The 18,206-nt window shown below is 55.6% G+C and overlaps 1 protein-coding gene across 12 annotated transcripts in view; it reads right to left on the bottom strand.

Moving 5' to 3' along the window:
* ATP2B2 (ATPase plasma membrane Ca2+ transporting 2) overlaps window positions 1-18,206 on the bottom strand; it is a 126,042-nt gene that overhangs the window by 12,043 nt on the left and 95,793 nt on the right. For 11 of the 12 annotated variants that reach the window (XM_063630704.1, XM_063630703.1, XM_055260184.2 and 8 more), the window contains 7 exons: window positions 10,273-10,452; window positions 9,987-10,074; window positions 5,903-6,009; window positions 5,262-5,453; window positions 2,626-2,839; window positions 378-589; window positions 127-234 (listed from right to left, as the gene is read on the bottom strand). In XM_063630704.1, coding sequence (XP_063486774.1) covers window positions 127-234; window positions 378-589; window positions 2,626-2,839; window positions 5,262-5,453; window positions 5,903-6,009; window positions 9,987-10,074; window positions 10,273-10,452 — 1,101 coding nt within the window. The remainder of the gene's footprint in view (window positions 1-126; window positions 235-377; window positions 590-2,625; window positions 2,840-5,261; window positions 5,454-5,902; window positions 6,010-9,986; window positions 10,075-10,272; window positions 10,453-18,206) is intronic. The other variant, XM_055260198.2, reaches the window with a different exon arrangement.

The raw sequence follows: 18,206 nt of genomic DNA, 5'->3' as shown, positions 1-18,206 counted from the left end.
ATGTCCAGAGATAGGGAGGGGCTTGCCTGGGGTCTGGCAGCCCGTTCCTGGGGGTCCTGGATTCTCCATCCAGTGCTGTCTCCCTTGCCCTGCTGAGGCACCTCCTGCGACCTACCAGGAACTTACCTGGCCCCAAACGAGCTCTCCTAACCCAATGAATATGCACCACATCCACTGGTCCAGCTGCAGTGGAGAGCAGCTGAATGGCTTCCCTCCAAACTGCACGATTACTATCTGGAGGTCACAGGGGAGCAGAGAGAGAGAGAGAGAGAGGCCATCAGGGACCAGCACAGAGGGCTGGGCTCTCAGGGCCCTGCCCAGGGGCTCTGGCTGCTTGCTGTCCACCTCAGGCCTGGTTAGGGTGGGGGCCTTACTACCTGGATGGCAAAAGTGCCCAGCACGATGGTGCAGAAGATGGGGTTCCGGAAGATGCCGTCAAAGACATTGCGCTCGCCGTGGATCTTGCGGGCGTTGATCTCGTTGAAGAGCTGCATCATGACGAAGGTGTTGAAGATGATGGTGTAATGCTCTGAGGGTGGCGAATGCAGGGGCGCGTTCCTCCCGCTGTCGATCTGGAACATCTTCTCGCCTGCCAGGTGACAGAGTGGGGCTGGGCTGAAGGCAGCGGTGGGGGAATCAGAGGGGAGATGGCTGGCCTTTCGTGGGGGCCTCTTCTGAGCTGTGAGGTGAATCCCCAAGACATCAAGGCATGCTTGGACACTGGGGGGCCAGGGCTGTGCTGTTGGCTCGTCAGAGAGTAGGACTGAAGGGTCAGCAAAGCCCTTTCTCCTCTGGGGAAGAAAGGCCTTGGGGAACTGTCTTCCACTTTTTCTACAGAAACCTGATAAAGGTGGACGGCCAGCTGTGTTAAAGGTGGGTGACATGGCTTCTAAAAAGTGACCTCAGACTGGAAAACTCATTCTGGACTGCGAGGACAGGATACCTGTGGGAGGCTTTGCACTGCCGCGAGAGTGCTGCTTCCTGTTCCTGAGCATGTCCCTTGCTGAGACCTCTACAAGCTCATGGGGCTGTTACTAGAGATGCCAATTCCTATATGGAGCCCAGGACTTCTGGGCCAGGCTGGCTCTGGAACCTCCCATGTGGCTTCATTCTAACACCTGAGCTGTCACATGGCAGGGCACTGCTGTGTAGACGCTGCTGATGGGGTGTCTGATGCAGTCCTGTATCCTTTTTGTTTTGCTTTGTTTTTGAGATGGAGTCTCGTTGTTGCCCGGGCTAGAGGACAGTGGCGTGATCTCGGCTCACTGCAACATCTGCCTCCTGGGTTCAAGTGATTCTCCTGCTTTAGCCTCTCAAGTAGCTGGGATTACAGGTGTGCACCATCATGCCCAGCTAATTTTTGTATTTTTAGTAGAGATGGGGTTTCTCCATGTTGGCCATGCTGGTCTCGAATTCCTGACCTCAAGTGATCCACCCGCCTCGGCCTCCCAAAGTGCTGGGATTACAGGCATGAGCCACTGCACCTGGAGAAGTCCTGTGTCCTTTTGCACAGCTGAGTAAAGTGGTGCCAGAAGGCTTGTGGAGTTTTCTGGGTGTGAGATGTCCCAAGACTACCCAGGGTAGGCGCTGCTCAAGTGGCCAAGCCAGCAAGCCGACCAGGACCCCCACTCTCCTCTCCTCTCCAACCCCTGCACCTCCTCTGAGTCTCTTCTAGTTCTGCATATACGTGGCTTCCTCTAAGCTTTTTCATGATAAGTTTTACAACAGTAAAATGTGTCCTGACAACACACTACTTTCAAAATTTATAAAAGGCAACTGCCTTTGAGGAATGGATCCATGCCCACCTCCATCACACTCTGGGCTTTGAGGACGAGTGAAAGGCCATCTCCAGGAGGCTCCTGTAAGGAGAGCACTGGCCCTGATTCCATGTGGGACTGCGGGCCAGACCCTTCCCCTCTCTGGGCCTGTTTCCCCATCTGTGACCTGGGGGTAGGCTTTGCTGGGATTGCCTCCGAAGCATCTGTGGAAACCAGGCCAGTCTTGGCCCCAGCCAGACCTGGTTCTGTGCCCAGACTCTTCCTCAGACTGGCTGTGTGCACTTGGGCAAGTCACCTCACCTCTCTGAGCCTTGGTGCCCTCATTTGTAATGTGGGGTGGAGGCAAATGTGCTTGCCTCACTGAGTGGAAGACCCAACCGGGCAGCCCAGGTGGAAGCATTGTGAGAATCGGTGGTGGTGTGAGCATGTGTGCCCTTCCCCAGGAAGCCTTGCTGAGGGTCCCTTCCACGGGGCCAGGATAAGGTGCTGGAATGGGTCAGAGAAGGGGTGAGTCACACCCCTCCCAGCCTCAGGTGCCTCTGGGGCTGCCATGCAGTACTTCAGCACCCAGACAGGGCCCTGCATGGTCTGTACATGGTGCCAGGAGCTGTCACCAGTGGAGAAAGCCACTGATGGCTTTGGGGTCAGCCAGCGCTGGGACAGGGCCAGGCCCTGTTCAAGAGTCACTGGTGTGACCTTGGGCAACTTACTTGACCTCCCTGGGCCTCGATTTCCCCATTAGCAAAACAGGAGGGGGTTGTGAATCGAGAATGCTGGGTGAGAGCCATGGTGCACCCGGAAGGTGATGACCCCGCCTGGGAGAGGCGTGGGTGGGCGAGGCGCTCACCAACAAAGAGCAGGGTGAAGATGAGGGCAAGCTGGTAGACGGCATGGCCCAGGATGTTCTTCATCATGGTCCTGGAGATGAGCGGCTTGTTGCGGCCGTACGGCTTCCTCAGCAGCAGGGTCTCTGTGGGCGGCTCGGTGGCCAGTGCCAGCGAGGCAAACGTGTCCATGATGAGGTTCACCCAGAGCATCTGCACGGCCTTCAGGGGGGAGTCCTGGGGACGGGCAGGAGAGGGCTGTCACCTGTGCACCCACCTGCCGCTGTGAGGTGCTGGGCGGGCTCATGGCGTAGTGTCCGCAGGCTCCTGCTGGAGGCTGGAGGCCGACCTGCCCCTTGGCTCTCCAGCAGGCAGGGAGTCGTTCTCTGATGCCTTCTCTGGAGAACAGCGCAGACCCGCCCACCTCAGCCACATCTTCCCCGCCAGGAGAGAAGTGAGTCCCCCCAGGCCCGATGGCCACCAGCTCCCTGCCTTCTGGTAAATTCAGCTGCATCTCACCATCTTCCCCTCTCCCCTCCAGCCCCCGAGGAGGGGGTCTCTCCTGGCTGAGGCCAGGACCATTCCCACCACCCCCGGCATGGGCTCCTACCTCCTCCCCCCACTGCCTCCTCCCCCTTGGGCTCTCCTATCCTACAAACAGTGCCCAACCCCCGCCCCCCCAATTTCTCCTCCCCTCTTATCCCGCCTTACCTTAAAAAATTATTGTGCCTATCTATGACTCAAAAGTTAATACATTTCAAGGTAGGAAATGTTGGCAAATGAGGAATAGCAGAAGCAACTAAAACTTAAGGACCTCACCACTTGTAGGTCACCACTGTCCAGGTTCTGGGAGGGACCCTTTCGGACCTGTCTCTTTGGCTGAGAGGAGCTGAGTCTGCCGTCCCCATCCTTCCTCACACCCCCACGTATCTTGTCCACAGCAGCCAGACTTTGGCTCCTCCACGCTCCCAGAATGCCCTCCTCCCATGTCACCAGCACCTTCTGTACCACGAGTTGCAGGACCTCTTCTCAGCCACATGTCACTGACCTCGCCCCTGCACTCGGCCACTCCCTCCCACTTGCAATCCTGACCCCACTCTCCTGGTTGTCATCCTCCCCTCCTTTAAATCTGTGTTCCTGCCTCAGCCCCATTCTTCTCTTCCTGTGGCTTTAGCTACATCCATCTAGTGGCCTATGGAACACCTCCTCCAGGAAGCCCCCAGACTCTGTAAGCTCAACAGCCCAAACCTGATGCTCTTCCCACCTCTGTCCTCTCCCAAGGCCCCATATACCTGCATCCCTTCCACTCATCATCTCCCAGGTTTCATCATAGCCCCTGCTCCTGGCCTTCTCTCCCACCTCCTCCCTGCCTCAACCTTGCTCCCCTTGCCCCCGGCCTCCCCACCCCTGGGCTTTCTCTGATTCCATATGCCTTGGGGTCACGCGTGCCCGTCTTCCTATCAATGCTGCATGGCCTCGCCACCAACTCAATCAAAGACCTCAGGCAAACTGATAGTCATTTCAGAACCTCAGTTTCCCTATCTGGCATCAAGACCTTCTGGTTTCCAAGTTGCTGGGGCCGCAGGAGTGTTCCTCAAGCTGCCACTAGAGGGAGCGTCTCATCCACAGGCCAGGAAAGAGGGCCCTTCCTGGGCCCAGCCACCCTCCCAAGGCTCCGACTCTTCTCGGGGCTGGGGTAGCCGGAGCTGCCACACCTATATTCCCCCAGTGCAGGAAGCAACAGAGGGGAGCAGTGTTCCCGCGCCACACAGCTCTTGGGGCAGCGCTGCACTCTGGGCCTCTGGGGGCTCCTGTGGGCATGGGCTTGTCTGCCCAGGTGGCTACTGGGAGTGTTGGGCCTTGGGGATCCCCTGGGGCTAAGGGAGACCCATTCTTGCCTCCCCGGCCAGGCTGGTCAGCCCCTGTGGGGAGTATCAGGAGACTGCAAGAAAAATGGCAGGTCGCTGGCCAGTCCATCCTCTGAGCCTCAGTTTCTGCCTCTGTAAAATGGGGATCATCACAGTTCCTGCCTCACGGAGCTGTGATGCAGAAGCAGTGAGTCTGCAGACATCCGGGGCCTGCCTGCCAGGCTCAGTGCATAGGGCTGCTCCAGACCCAGTCGTGGTATCTGGCCAGACTCCTCTGTGACCTTCCCAGTGAGCGAGACCCCCGACTCCCTCCAGTTATCCCCACCTAGCACCTCCTAAGGCACTCCACACTCCAGTCCAGAGCCAGGGCCCCAGGGACCCCACTGGCTCTTTGTCCTCACCTGGATGCCTGATCCCCCTTGGGCCCTGGCCCGCCCCTCCCTGCCTCCCTCTGCCCTCGTGGTGGCCAAGGGCCCTGCCTTCTCTTGAGGATTCCCTCTCCCGCCTCCTGCAGTGAGGGCCAGGCTGTGAGTCTGACAGCTCCCATTTGCTGGGTGACCTTGAACAAGTCACGCCACCTCTCTGAGCCTCATGTCCTCAACTCCCCTGGGGCCAGTGCCTGCACCTGAGCTCTGTGATGCAGTTCCTGGCCCCCAGCAGGTGCTCCATCGATGGGTGCCTCATCCCCGGCTGTTCTGACAGGGACAACTTGGAGTACCCTAAGGCCCCCGAGCCTCTGTGGGGGGTCTCCGCCCTCCCCCAGGCTTTGGTATGGTCCCCTGAGGACCCACCTGCGTGATGCAGGCGCCCGTGAAGGCCACAATCACAGCCACCACGTTGACTGTGAGCTGGAACTGCAAGAACTTGGAGATGCTGTCATAGACGTTGCGGCCCCACATCACTGCCTTGACGATGCTGCTGAAATTGTCGTCTGTCAGGATGATGTCTGAGGCCTCCTTGGCCACGTCAGTGCCTGCAATGCCCTGTGGGGACAGGGACAGGAGGCTGGGTGGGGTGGCCGGGGGAGGTGACCACTTCTAGCATCACCATCCTCACCCCATCCACTTCCTCAGTCCTACACAACTCCCAGTGGGCCCAGCACAGCCAGATTACACAGGGACACCCCACTCTTCACGCTCCTCACAGACCCAGCTCCCTTCAGGAAGCCTCACCGTGGCCCCTTCTCCCCCTCTGTTATCTTCCTCCTCAGCCTGCAAGTGCCCCTCTTCACACAGCTCCCCCAGAGCAAGGAGCATCCTATGCCTTTCCAGGAAGACCTCGGGGTCAGGCTGAGTCTCGAGAACGGTGGGCAACCACAGCGGATGGTGGGTGGGCCAAGTGTGAACTGGGGCTCCTGAGTAGCCAGCCCAAGGTTGTGTTGTCCAATCTTCCCAGCCCCCACCACCCCAGGCCCTCTGTGGGCCGCTCCTACCATGGCGAAGCCCACATCGGCCTTCTTGAGTGCAGGCCCGTCGTTGGTCCCGTCCCCCGTCACGGCCACCACCTGCCGCTGCTCAGTGTGTGTGCTGTCGATGATGCCTGTTGGGGCAGGAGTGTGCTCAGGCCCTGGGCCACTCAGGTGGGAGGCAGCCTGCGCCAGCCCTGGTCCTCGGGAGGGGCCTGGCTGGGCACAGCTTCCTCTCTGATCCCTGTCCAGCTTCCCCCCTCCATCCAGGCTCTTCCCAGCTCCAGGCTGGCCTATAGCTGCCAGCAGGTCACGCTGGGCTCCTTACTGGGCTGGTGCCGGCTTGGGGCCCCCTGTGGCCCGGGCCCTGCTCACCTCTCCAGCCCCTTCTTTGCTCTCTGCAACCTGTGGCCACATTGGCACCCACCCTAACCAGAAACACTGTGTCCTCTAACTGTGCTCAGGGCCCCCTCTGCCTCTGCAGGGCTCCCAGGGTTTCAGCAGGACCTCATCATCTGTTCCTCACGACGCCACTAGCCAGCACTTTCTCCCTGGGGAGTCCAGGCTTGCTGAGGAGGCCTTGGCTTTGTCATTTGCCAATGACCTCTGCCCCACCATTCTGGCCCTGACCTCCCTCCAGACGTGCATCTTCAATAAAACATTCAACAAATAACAGAACGAAGAAATGACATGTGGCCCCAGTCGCTGAGCTGGGGCCAATGGAAAAGGGTGGGTGAAGGATGTCATCGGTGGGGACCTGTGGAATTGGTGGGACTCCTCATTCATGGGGCTTGCGAGCAGGGATGTCCGTGGGCACGACAGGAATTTGGGTATCAGCATCCGTGAGTCTCTCATTCTGCACATTGGATGTATCACCAAGGCCTGCCAATTCTGGCTTCAAAATCCCACTGAAAGCCTTCCTTTTCTCTGTCTCCACCCTCTGCCACCAGCATCACTGCGTTTCCTCTCACTGACTCTGGGCTCCCCCTCCAACCTGCTTCCCCACAGCAACCCCAGGATCTCTCTAACACGCATGTCTGAACCAGTCGCATCCCCCACCCATCCCCGGAACGTCGTTCTCCCGCTTTTCCCCTTGGCCTCAGGATAACATCCATGTTCTTAGCTCCACTTATGAAGTCCTCTGTGACCAGGCCTCACTCACACCCTGACCTCTTCTCTTCTCTCATCCCCTGGCCACCCTCAATCTGTGCTTACAGTCCCACAGAGCTAGCCCTCACTGGCCCCGTGTCTGAGCAGGCTGTTCTCTTGGCTGGAGGTACTCCTGTCACCCACCTGTACTGTATGTTTGGCTCAGAGGCTGCTTTTCCCAGGAAGCCTTTCTGACCCTCTGAGGATCCCTGCCTGCCCTTAATCAGATCCCTGTAACTCTACGTGCTGCTCCATCCTTGCGCATCTCTCTGCTCTGTGCCTAGCAGACAGCAGCAGCCTGTGGAATGAGGCGCTGAGTTCCATAACTTGGAGCACTGTGCCCCCCACCTGCTTGCTCCCTGCAGCTCTACCCTCTTTCAGGCCCAGCCGCAGTGCCGTGTGTTGTGGGAATCGTTCTGAGCTGCTCCCACCCAGCTGGACCCCTCAGTTCCACCATCCTGGACTCAGCCTCCCCAGGCCTGTCCCCTTGGGACATTAGGCCTGAGTTTCCATAGTTCCCTCAGTCAGCCTGGGCGCTCCTCCAAGGCAGGGAGGGGCCGAATTTCTGCCCTGTGGCTCCCAGGTGGTGCAGATCTTTGCATAGCTCGAGCTGTGCGGAAAGCTGGGAGGAAACCTCTCCCTAGACCCCCTCCCCGCCTCCAGTCCTGGGGTGGCCTGACTGTGTGCAGTCACCAGGGGCCTTCCTGTGGCCGCCTCCTTTGGTCACATTTCTGTTCTGTCCCTGCAGACTTCTCAGCAACTATTCCCACCGTGGGCCACACTTTCCTCCTCCACAGGCCTCCTTCCTTGTCTTCCCGGCACCACTCCCCACTGGCCATCCTCCTGCCCCTCTAGCCTCCTCTCCTTGGCCTCCTCTGTACGTCCTCAGCCTGCACCATCACTCAGGCAGCTCTTGGCTTCTGTGGCTCCTCTCTCTCCACCCACATGTGCCACCCAGGACTCTGTCTCAGGCCTGCTCTCCCTCCTCGCTCGATGTCCAATGCTCTTCTCCAACAGGTATAGACTGATGGGATCCCAGACCCTCCTGCTCCTCATCCCTCCATGACATGCAAACCACCACCCAGCCCAGACCCCTCCATCACCCAAACTTTCTCAGATTCGCATCTGGCAGCTCCACTTGAGGTGTCACCACTGTGGGCAGGTGACAACTCTTAAGCGGGACAATCCTGTGGGTCCCTCCACTGCCAGGCCATACTCTCCACTGCAGGGTAAGTTTTCTAAAATGATGCTTCTACCCTCTAAACCCTCCCATGTTCCCGTGCCTGGTGACACGGTGCAGGCCATGGCGGGGTGCTCGTGGTGGGCATTGGCGGCCCTGCAGGATCTGCTGCCCTCCCACCTGCTCCAGTTTCCTGTAGCTTCCCTCTCCCGCCCCGAGGTCCTGGCCCAGATCCTTGAAGGCATCTGGGGATCTTCTGCCTCTAGCCCTTTGCAGAGCAGTTCCCTGCCTTGCCTCAAGCACAGGCCCTACCAACCCTGGAGCCCATCCCACCTTCCACGGCCTGTGACCTAAAGCCTCTCTAGTCCAAGTTAGAGGCAGTGTCGGGCCCCGAGCACCCCTGCCAGCAGTGCAGCCTTTCGCTCTATGCAGGGACCACTTATTCAATGCCTGCTGCATGCAGCCTGGCCCATGAATTCCACGTGGGCAGGACCAGGCCTGTCCTGAGCAGGGCTGGCACCTAGCAGGACCTCAGTAAACAGTTATGGAGAGAATGAGTGAATGAATAAGAATAAGGATGGGCGGGGGGCCTTCTGCTCCCTTGTGGTTCTGGGGTTCTGGGTTTCTCTCCCAGGCCAGATCTGCTTCCATTAATGTCCTTGGGCAGCACCTTTGAAAGAGGAATCCGAGATGTTCTAGGGCTGATCTCCGGTGGACCCCTGCTCCCATAGCCATTTTACAAATGAGGAAACTGAGTCCCAGAGTGGGATTTGCCGAAGGCCACAGAGCAGGTCAGAGGCAAAGCCAGGACCATGTGACTCTAAAAATACCCAGTTGGCTGGGCATAGTGGCTCCTGCCTGTAATCCCATCACTTTGCGATGCCAAGGCAGGAGGACTGCTTGAGGCCAGGAGTTTGCAACCAGCTTGGGCAATATAGTGAGACCCTGTCTCTATAAAGAATTAAAAAAAAATTATCCAGGCGTGTTGACACACGCCTGTAGTCCTAGCTACTTGGGAGGCTGAGGCAGGAGGATGGCTTGAGCCTAGGTGTTTGAGGTTGCAGTGAGCTATGATCACACCACTGCACTCTAGCTTGGGCGACAGAGGGAGACCCTGTCTCAAATAAAATAAAATAAAATAAAATAAAAATAAAGAGTTCCCAGCACCTGGCCACCTAGGCTCAGCAGGTGGTGTACCCTCCCTCTGGAGGGAGGAGCAAGACTTTGGCTTTTGGTCTCATCCCTCAGGTGGCTATTCCCAGGAGAGCGCATCCCTGGGCTCCTGGTCACAAATGTTGGTTGGGGGCCTCAGGGACCAGACAGACCAAGAGACTTAAAGCTCTGAGACCAGACTGAGAACGAGTGAAGTAGGCTGAGTGTCGGGCAACAAGCAGCAGTAAGGACTGTGTCAAAGGTGAGAGAGCAGGGTTTGCGTCATCTTTCAAATTCATCATTTAAAAAGGCGCTGTACCGGCCACATAGAACACATCTGTGGGCCCCATTCAGCCCTGAGCCAGGAGTTTGGGACCCCACAGAGGCCCAGGTGCATTGCTTCCTAGGGGAGTTGGAGGCCTACAGAGAAGACTTAGCCCCATCTCCTTCTGGTGCCTTGCAGGCTCCCAGGGCTGAAAAGGGGGTGACATAAGGCTGTGCCCAGGTGTGGAGAGTCAGGGGTGAGGGGCTCTTCCCTTCTGGGAAGAAGCTGCAAGTGCCAGGAGAGGAGGGCCCGGCTTCTGGCCTGGTGCTGGGCTTCAGGATTGCCCGTGCCCGCCCAAGTCTTACCTTTAACCAGGGTATGCTTGTCCGTGGGGGAGGAGCGAGCCAGCACCCGCAGCTTTGGCCAGATCTTGTCAATTCGCTCCTGCTCAATCTGGAGAGGGATGGGGAAGGGGGCGGGTCGGTGGGGTCGGGGAGAGAAACTGAAGCCTGGAGAAGGGAGGGGACATGCCCAGAGTCACTGGGCTCTTAGCAGCACACTGGCTGGCTTCTGTACAATCATGCAGCACCCTACCTCCCAGCTCCCATCTAAGCGCGTTACCCTGAGGATGCTTTACGTTGGGACACGCACCTCCCCCTTCTCGTTGCGGATCCTCCTGTTGAACTCCTTGCCCTCGAGGCACAGAAAGTCCTCCCCAGGATGGATGATGCCACACTTGATGGCGATGGCCCGAGCCGTGTTGATATTGTCGCCAGTGACCATGCGGACCGTGATGCCTGCCCGCTGGCACTTGCGGATGGCTTCTGGGACCTGGGCAGGAGGCAGGGGCCATGGGGGAGGGCACCATCTCAGGCAGACTCCCCCTGCCTTCATGGATTCCAGAGGAGCCCTTCTCACAGGCAGCTCTACTGAAAGGGGACTAGATGACTATTAGATACTGATGACACATATGGCACATGGGCCACAGCCTCCCTTCCTGTGCCAACGGCAGGCATTGTTAATTGATCACACATCCTTTGATTAAACCCTGATGTGGTTCTCATCACAGAGTCCCAGGTGGCTACCACCTATTGACCATGACAGTCCATCCTGAGACAGAACCATTGGCTGTCTCGACCTGGGCGAAGACTTTGGAAAGACTTCCACGAACGCCTCCTCAGATCTAGCCCCAGGTAAGCTTGGCCAGGTGAACTTGTCTTTGCCTCATCCACATACACAGTTCCTGCAAACTTGACAAATCTATTTGTGTATTTTCAGTTTCTTGGGGGGACATTTTTATTTGGGGGCATTTTACTTACAGAATGTGACACGGGTTTAGAATATGTATAAAGAATTACGCTTATGTAAAATACACTATTTCTCTGCAATAATAAGGATAGGTTCTGTCCTCTCTGACTGTAATGACAGACGGATATCTGGGACAATCAGGCCAGATCAGAGCCAGCCAATCAGAAGGCACAAGGCTTCCCAGCCTCGCCCCACCCCAGCAGCTGGCCCTGAGCAGAGCTGAGGGTTTCCCAGAGGAAACCAGCCTGGAGCTGGGGCAGCCCTTTATATACAACAGAAATCAATGGAACGAGTGATTCTTACACGAGGGCAGTGACAAATAATAAAACAATATTTGCTGCAGAATGTCTTTCAGTGGGAGAGAACATGTCAAGGGCAGAAAATCCAGTTGTTTGGAAAGACCACAGCCTGTTAGAATCTCCAGCCTGGAAGGGCTCAGTCCGACGTTCCCTCCCTGCACACCCCACAGTGACCAGGAGTGCACTCCAGCATCCACCTGCCAAGCCACTGCTGAGGGAGTTGGAAGACTATGGATTGAGTTATATTCCCCCCAAAAGACAGACTGGAGCCCTAAGCCCCAGTACCTGTGTATGTGACCTTGCTTAGAGATAGGGTCATTATAGCAGTAAATCCAGCTAAAATGAGCACATCACGGTAAGCCCTAATCCAACAGGAATGGTGTCCTTATAAAGAGGAAATTTGGACACAAAGATATGCAAAGGAGATGCCATGCAGAAATCGGGGTGCTGCTTCTACACTCCAAGGAGGCCAAAGGTGGCCAGCGAGCCACTGGAAGCTGAGAGAGAGGCGGAGACAGCTCCACCCTATTGTCGCTGGAAAGAGCCAGCCCTGCTGACACCTTGGTCTCAAACAGACGTCCAGCCTCCAGGACTGTGAGACAACAAACTGCTATTGAGCCACACAGTTTGTGTGACTTTGTTACAGCAGCCCTAGAAAACTAGTACAAAGAGTTAGAAGGTGGGGCCAAGCCTGACTGGGACAGCTCCTGCCCGGGGTCTCCTTTCTGCCCTCAGCAATGGTAAGAACAAGGAATCGGCCTTGACTTTCTCGCCTGTGTCCACCCCATCGACAGCACCCGCCACTCCTTCAGCCCCCACCACCATCGTCTCAAGCTGGGTCATTGCCCAGCCTGCCTCTGGGCAGGAGGGCAGGGGCCATGGGGAAGGGCACCACCCTCCCTGTGTACCCTGTGCAGAGGGCACTGCCTGGCCCCTCTTTCCTTAACCTGGCCACCAGTGACCTGCCTGAGTGTCAGCCTGTGGGGCTGCTCTCTTTCAGGGGTCCCACCCTGATGCCTTCAAGAGGAAACCCGCAGTTCTGAGCATGGCTGTCTTGTGGCGTGAGGAACGGGTGCCCTGGAGGGGCAGGGTCCCAGTAAGGAGGCCTCTCTAGCTACTGGAATTGTCTAAGAGACCGGCTCTGTGGTGGCAGGTAGTGATCTCCCCGTTGTTGAAGGGTTAGAGTAGGGCCAGCTGACCACCAGCCTCCTCTGGGGCTTATTTCCAGGGCCTGGGGAGAAGCCTTCCAGTGCCCACTCGGGGTTTGGGGGCCACGTGAGCAAGGCCCCTGCCTCGTGCCACAGCGGCTAATCACATAAGCAAACGTGACCTCATTCTTACAGGGCTGGAGGGAGTGGGGATGTGGAATGTCCAAGGTCCTGTTTATATAACTCACTAATATCCTCATGGTGGCTGTAAACTGGGCTGTGGCCCCCGCTGTCTCCTGCCCCTGAGAACAGCAAAGAGCTGCTGTTTCCCGGGAACGCACAGCTTATCTGGCTCCTGCCTCCAAAAGGAGGAATTTAGGTTCTTGGTTTCAAAGATGCTGGAGGTCTTGGAGTTGGAAAGGACTTTGGGTCCTTGACTTTAACCCTCTGCTCATTGCCTAGATCTGTTCCCAGGTGTCCTCAACAGATGGGCTGGTCAGCCTCTGCTTGCACACCCCTGATGACAGGGCGCTCCCTCCCTCTAATGCCCACTGCTCCACTGTGGAACAGGTCTAGCTGATTTTTTAACACAATCTTTCTTTTTTCAGATAGCAGAGCATTACCCTGTGTCAGACCAGTACTCTGTTTGGAGGCAGGGTCTTTGGCACGGGCCTATACAAAAGACTCTGGGAACACAGAAGGGGGTTTTGTGCTGCTGAGTATACGTGCTACTGAAGGAGCACAGAGGGCACTGTTGCTTTAGAAGAAAGCGGGTGGGGAGGAGAAATCAAGGAGGACTTCCTGGAGGAGCGGATGTTTGAACTGCCAACTGAGGCTCTGGTTTCTGGCATTATGCCAGGGCTGAGGCTATACAGATGAACACAGATTAGTCCTGGCCACAGAGAACTGTCCACTCTGCACTGGCAGAGAAGGCCTGAGGTATGAACGGGTCTGAGGGCCATGCTGCAGGTGATCTGGAGGGGCTGAGGGAAGATGTGGGGTAGGGACTGGAGACCATGAATTTGGAGAGGGGCAGAAGGTTCTGGACCAGGGATATGCTCCTTCAGGCACTGGGAACTGTGGGAAGTTCTGAGCCAGGAATGAGGTGATTGGTGCTGCGTTTTAGAAAGACTCACTTTCAAGACTGTCTCCCAGAGCCAAAATCAGCCATCTTCTGGGCCTCTCCAAGCAAGTTGGCTTCATGAGAAAAATGAGGCTAATTTTTACGGACCCTATACTTTCTTCTGTGCAGTGGAGACAGGGCTTGGGGACCAATGGGCTGGGCTGGACTCTGCTCTAGGGTCTCACATGAGCCCTGGTTTCATCTGTAAAATGGGTACAATAGTATTCACCCTTCAGCAAGGCTGGGAGGAACTCTATGACAGGGCACACAGAGCCCACACACAGGAGGGGCACGTGCACACCTTTTCCAATTCCCTTTTCTCTCATAAATGCAACAGGGCATGCACGAGGCCACAGCCACTCTGCATCCCTTCCTGCCTTCTTGCCCTGCTCATGCTGTCCCCTCTGCCTGGAATGCCCTCCCTCCCTTAGCCTCTATGTGTCAAGTCTTTCCCATCTTATAAGTGAAATGCTCTCTATTCCTGAAGCCATTCCTGATTCCTGCAGCCCAACGGGATGTTTTCTTAAGCTGCTCTCAGGACTTAATTTTGTTGCTCACTCATTTACTTAATGGACAAACAGCTCTGGAGCATCTAACTGCTCTGGACACTGAGGATCCAGAGATGATTAGGACTCAAACCCCAGAGGCATCGATCCAGTTGAAATATGCTTCCCACATCAATAAAATTACTGTGAAATTAAAAATAAATAAGTTTGGGAAAAAATGACTTCTTTCGCTAAAATTATCCTAGATATTTCTCACTGAGGAAAAGCAGCCAGGAAATGGGTGCTTCCTGTTTTCATTAAATAAAGGCTTTTAAACATCTGTTGTTTCTGGTGACAGCCGTTGTCTGTGACTCCGAGAGCTTCAAACACCCCCGGATAACCCGGCAAATCCCAGACCGCTGCTCTCCTGATGGCTTTATCAGCACTGACTTCAGTCAGCCTTGGAAAATGTACCCACTGTAAGGGCTGGCAGTGGGGTGCTTTGGCAAGGGTGTTTTGATCTGTTCTACCCTTTGGTCTTCTTGTGGGAGGAAGGCAATGTGGAGATTCAACCCCTTGACAGCCAGGGAAACCGAGGGAGGTAGAGATTGTTTTCTTGCAGTTGCAAAATGAATCTTACTGTGTCTGCAGGACCCTAGAGATGGTCTGGGCTGAGGTTTTCCCTCTGGCTGAGCCTCCTAGGCTGGAGGCACCGGGAAGGGAGTTCACCTGTGAGATTTACAGAGGGTGACAAAGAATTCTATATAAAGGGATGAGTCCAGGAGGACAGAGCCCCGGGGAGCTTGACAAAAATACGGCCACCATAAGCACACACATTCCCTGAAGGTCGCCCCTAAAACCTGGGGATAGTGGTTACCTCTGAGGTGGGAACCAGGGAGCTAGAGGGGGCAGGAATGACCTACCTAAATAACAAACAAATAAACAAAACCATACCCACCCGTCTCCTTGGGTCTTGCATCCATCCCACCCACCCGTCTCCTTGGGTCTTGCATCCATCCCACCCCACTAGGAGATGCTGAATCAACATGTCTGAGCTTTTATGCTTGCAAGTGGTGTCACCTGCAACCCTGCTGTGTCCCTCTCTGTGAATGTTGGACAGTCTGATTCTCTCAGTTTTCAGGTGGGGAAACTGAGGCCATCTGTCAGGGAGTGGCAGGGGCAGAATTAGAACCCATGTCGCTTGAGTCTGCTGTGTCACTTGAGTAAGTTGCTGCTGTCAGACAGTTTCTGACTCCTATATAGACATCCCAGGGGCGAGGCAACAGGAGAGAGGGTGGCCCAGGTGGATGCCCTGACCGAAGGAAGTGAGGGAAGATGGGAGGGTAAGTCTTCCAGTCAACTATCTCTCTCTCTGGGGATGTCACAGCTTGGGAGGGACCCAAGGGGCAACTGGGCTGACCTCCCATTTCATAGCTGAGAACACTGAGGCTCACAGAGGGAAGTGGCTTGTTAGCGGCAAAGTTGGGGTTGGGGGTTGGCTCCAGGCCCCCCTTTCCCAGAGTCTGTGCCCGCAGCCAACTTCTCTGGATGACCATGCTGTCAACAGAAAATGCCAGGAACCCAGCTCTGCCCCCTCAGAACCTGGGCATGGGGAGCTTTCATCCTTGTCCTCATCTGCCTATCCTCTTGACTTAGAACTACTTATCCTTTGTGTGTGTGTGTGTGTGTGTGTGTGTGTGTGTGGCAACCAGGCAAAGGCCCTGAGGCAGGAAGGCAGAAAACCTGTTCTAATCTGGGTTCACTCAGCCACTTTGGGTACATCACTGTCCCCCTTTGGGCCTCGGTGTTTTCTTCTGGAAATTGGAGTTTGTGGGGGAAGGTGCTTGGACTAGATCAGTCACTCAAACCTCAAGTCATGCCCTGTTAGTGATGTGAAATTTGTTTAGCGGGTGGTGACCAACATTTTAAAAAAGAAACAAAGAAATAGAAGAGCAGAAAATAGTTAAGTGCATCCCATTATTTTGTGAAATTCTTGCTTTGGTGAAATGTGTGTGTTTACTGAGTCATGACATAAAATACATTTCTTATTGTGTGTCATGGTCAAATAACAGTTTGGGCCTGCCCGTGTCTTCCATTCACCTAAGGGATGTTTCCAAGGCAGGGTGGTGAGCCAGGAGCTCTGGGAGGGCCCGGGAAGGGGGAGGCTGTGGGGTTAGGAAGGACAGGGGAGCCACAGGGTGTGGGCAGGCCAGCCTCAAGTGCTGTGCAAGGATGAAGAGTTTTCAGTAACGAGATAACACATCACAGTGAGGCCTGAACCCATTAGTGGCTGGTAATGAGCAGGTGTCCCACAGGGAGGCTGATAAAAGGCCTGTCTGTCCATGGAGAGAGAGGTTTGCAGGAAAGCATGTGTGGGCTCCACTGCCAAGCTTCAGGGGCATTAATTGTCTTTGCTGCTTTAGGATCTTGATAGGAGTGAGGAAGCCACAATGACACCCCCAAGGAGGGTGCGTGTGTATGAGAGAGAGAGGGAAAGAGACAGACAGAGAGAGAGAGAGAGACAGAGAGAGAGAGGAGCACTAGGCATGGTGTGGAAGATTGGGGGTCCAGTCCCATTCATTCTTATTCATTCATTCCGCAAACACTCATTGAACACCTTTGGTAGGCTAGGCTGTATGTCTAGGGCTGTTACGTGTCCCTGGATCTAGGGTAATGAAATCTACTGAAGAGGGCGTGAAGGAAGGGGACCCACGTATGTAGGCCACCTATCTTGTACCAGATACTCTGCTTGTTGCTCATAGATGCATGATCTGAGCCTTCATGATATCCCAGAGGGGGTGTGTGTGATACTATTATTATCTCCAGTTTGCAGATGAGGCTTGGAGAGGTTATATAATGGTTCAACGTCACACAGCCAGCTGTGCTGGCACTCAGGATCACAGATCTGTCTGATGTCTGAGCTCACACTTTGAACCCTCTCCCTGCTGCCTAAAATGTGAAATGCCTGTGACCTCCTAGTTTCATTTTTCTTTGGAATGCAGAATCTTATACCATCAGGGCCAGGAACTTGGAGGGCATCTTGTCTATCCCTTTTACCTTAAAGAGAGGGAAACTGAGGCTCAGAGAGGAGTAGGGAATAGCCAGAGACCCCCAGAGAATGGTGTCAGGGTAGGTCCATTAAGGAGTGGAGGATGTGGGCCCTCAAAGCATCAGCACCAAATCTTACAGCCAAGGCCAATCTGGACCCAGCCAGGGCCTGGCCAGGGCATCTGGTCTGGACCTAGCAGCTGAGTGAGTCTTGGGAGGAAGTGGAAGCCAGCCCCTCCTGCACCCTGCCTCATGCCCGTGGTGCTCCCCTGGGGCCTGACAGTGTGAGCTGACTCACTCTGCCTGCCCATGCACCATTCTGGAGATTCAGGACAGCTTCCTCTGTTCCCCACAGCCTTTCTTCAGCCTCAGAAGCCCCACAGACCACACACATCCCATCCTCCCCTGACCCCGGCAGCTCCAGCACTGAGTTCATGGTCTTCCCCCTTCAGGTGCAGATTCAGCTAAAGGAGACTGAAGACCTACTGTGTGCTGAGCATCCCACTAGGTGTACTGATAGGCATCACCTCCCTTGATCCTTGTGAAGTGGGTGCTGTCAGCCCCCTTCCCTTCTGCTTGAGGATGTGACCTTAACTTTCTAGCTCTGTTCCCCTGGAAATCTGATAAAAGTAGACTCTCAGCTGTGTTCCTAGGCCAACTTGCTAGGGTAAACTGGCTGGTAAACTGCATCTGCACTGGGAGAACTATAAATACTGACAGGGACACCACACTTTGGGTTCTCCTGAGTGCAATGACCCTTGCTATTGGGTGTGTCCTTTGTAGGGACCCTGGAATCCACGTTTGTGGATTTGTTACAGGAGATCCTGGCTCCTGCAGGGCAAGAGGTTTCTAAGGCAGGGCAGCCCCTACACCTGTCCCTTGGGGGACCAGAAGGAAGAGCTCATGGTGGCTGGCTGGACAGCTCGAGGACTGCCCCCAAGGCAGAGCAATGCCTGCTGGCAACCTGTGGGTTCTGTGCCCTTCTGGGCTGACCCATGCCGCGTGTGGTCTACACTGTTTCTCATGGGCAATCCTCTTATGAGGATCAAGGAAGGAGATCCCCATGGGCATTGTGTGGAAACTGAGACTCAAAGAGGTGAAGTGACTTATGCCAGGTCACTCAGGTGGCTGGCCTCCCAGCCTCATCCCCTTTCCCTGAGCTCGCTGGCCGTGG

The sequence above is a fragment of the Symphalangus syndactylus genome, chromosome 21, assembly GCF_028878055.3.
Source record: "Symphalangus syndactylus isolate Jambi chromosome 21, NHGRI_mSymSyn1-v2.1_pri, whole genome shotgun sequence".
NCBI lineage: Eukaryota > Metazoa > Chordata > Mammalia > Primates > Hylobatidae > Symphalangus > Symphalangus syndactylus.
This window is presented reverse-complemented; position numbering and strand designations above follow the sequence as displayed.